We start from the raw sequence: 1,482 nt of genomic DNA, 5'->3' as shown, positions 1-1,482 counted from the left end.
GTGTGTGTGTGTGTGTGTGTGTGTGTGTGTGTGTTTGATAAGTTCTAACCAGAACTGGATTGATTTGAAAAGATAACCAGTGGTAGACGTCCAGCCAATGATTACTTCCTGAGAATTTCAGCTCACTGTGAGGTAATGCGGGACACCTGGGAACGAGTCTCACCTGTAGGCGTGCTGCTGCGGAAGGAGGAGCAGGGGGTGATGGGCGGGGTGACCGGTGGGGTGAGGTTTCCACTGGCGTGGCGAGGTGGAGTGGAAACATGGCTGCGGGAAAGATTTCCGGTCAGAGACAGAGACAGCTTGGGCTGCACCTTTTTCTTCACCACGGCCTCGTGTTCTCGTCTTGCTTCATCTGTCCAAAACCTGGTATTTGTTTTTAAAAGAATACAAAATTACTTCATTTTTGAAGAAAATAAAAAGTTCAGCGATCACCTCCTAATGTTTGTAGGCTTGCTACTGTAGATTTAATGCTCGGAAAAAAAATAACACGCCAAAAGGGTTTATAGGGGATAGTAAAGTCTTTGATAAATGGGGTTTAATAAAACTCAAATGTTAACACAGACATTGTTAACGCAATAGTGGAATTAACAAATTAACCGATGGCCACATCAAGATGTGTCTGTGAAGGCAGGGAGACGGTGGCAGACTCTGACGCTTTGACTTTTAAAACGTCTGTTTGAGCCTCATATGAAAGGCAAATGGGATGAAGTTCGAAGAGTGAAAAACCTCAGCTGCACAACGCCGCAGAAATTCATTTAAGCAATGCACCAGATGACAAATGAAACTGTCAGCAAAACCTCTTAAAGGACCACATTACACTTCCTCTGACACGAGAGCAATAAATCCTGAATGTAAAAAACTTCAGGTCGGTCAAATGTTTTGAATAAATAGGATCTAGCTTTTTAGTTTTGAAAAGAAAAAGTTCTGTCTTTACCTGTTGATATAACTGAGGGCAACATACGTCGGCTGCTGCTGCTCCTGCTTCTCCAGAAGACAAGGGTCTGAATCTAAGCAGACAGAGACAGAAACATTAGAAGGAACTGGAAAATAAAATAAAATAAAATAAAATGATTGTTACCTACAGAAACACTAACAATAACCTACTTTAATAAATTTTATGCTTTCCCTTTCTTACTTTTCCTTTCTAAGATTCAACAGTGAGCCCTTGTGAGTTTGATTTAGTCCATAAAATGCCAACATGTTAATGAAATGTCCCACATATTCATTCAAAAAAGCTATTTCGGTGATGAAGTGTCACATTTATGCCCATACGCTCTGTTTGCCTACATTATTACATACTTTGTGCACACTTAATATGCTGCATACTTGATTGAATCGACTGATGTGACAGACAACAGGCAGAATTAAACTTTATTTCTCTWAACTGAGGTCATTTAAGAGACAATCTACGACAGGTAGGATATTGATCGTTCACAAGCTTTCCACAGAATCTAGCTTTAACAGAGCTAAACTATATATATA

General features: G+C 40.2%; 1 protein-coding gene across 1 annotated transcript in view; it reads right to left on the bottom strand.

The window, feature by feature from the left end:
* The window catches only part of jazf1b (JAZF zinc finger 1b), a 23,395-nt gene that overhangs the window by 6,914 nt on the left and 14,999 nt on the right, over positions 1-1,482 (bottom strand). The window contains exons 2-3 of the mRNA XM_014008751.1: positions 935-1,007; positions 164-363 (exon numbers count right to left, since the gene is read on the bottom strand). Coding sequence (XP_013864205.1) covers positions 164-363; positions 935-1,007 — 273 coding nt within the window. The remainder of the gene's footprint in view (positions 1-163; positions 364-934; positions 1,008-1,482) is intronic.

The sequence above is a fragment of the Austrofundulus limnaeus genome, unplaced genomic scaffold (assembly GCF_001266775.1).
Source record: "Austrofundulus limnaeus strain Quisiro unplaced genomic scaffold, Austrofundulus_limnaeus-1.0 Scaffold52, whole genome shotgun sequence".
NCBI lineage: Eukaryota > Metazoa > Chordata > Actinopteri > Cyprinodontiformes > Rivulidae > Austrofundulus > Austrofundulus limnaeus.
The sequence above is the reverse complement of the archived record's forward strand: the minus strand, read 5'-3'. Positions and strand labels throughout refer to the sequence as shown.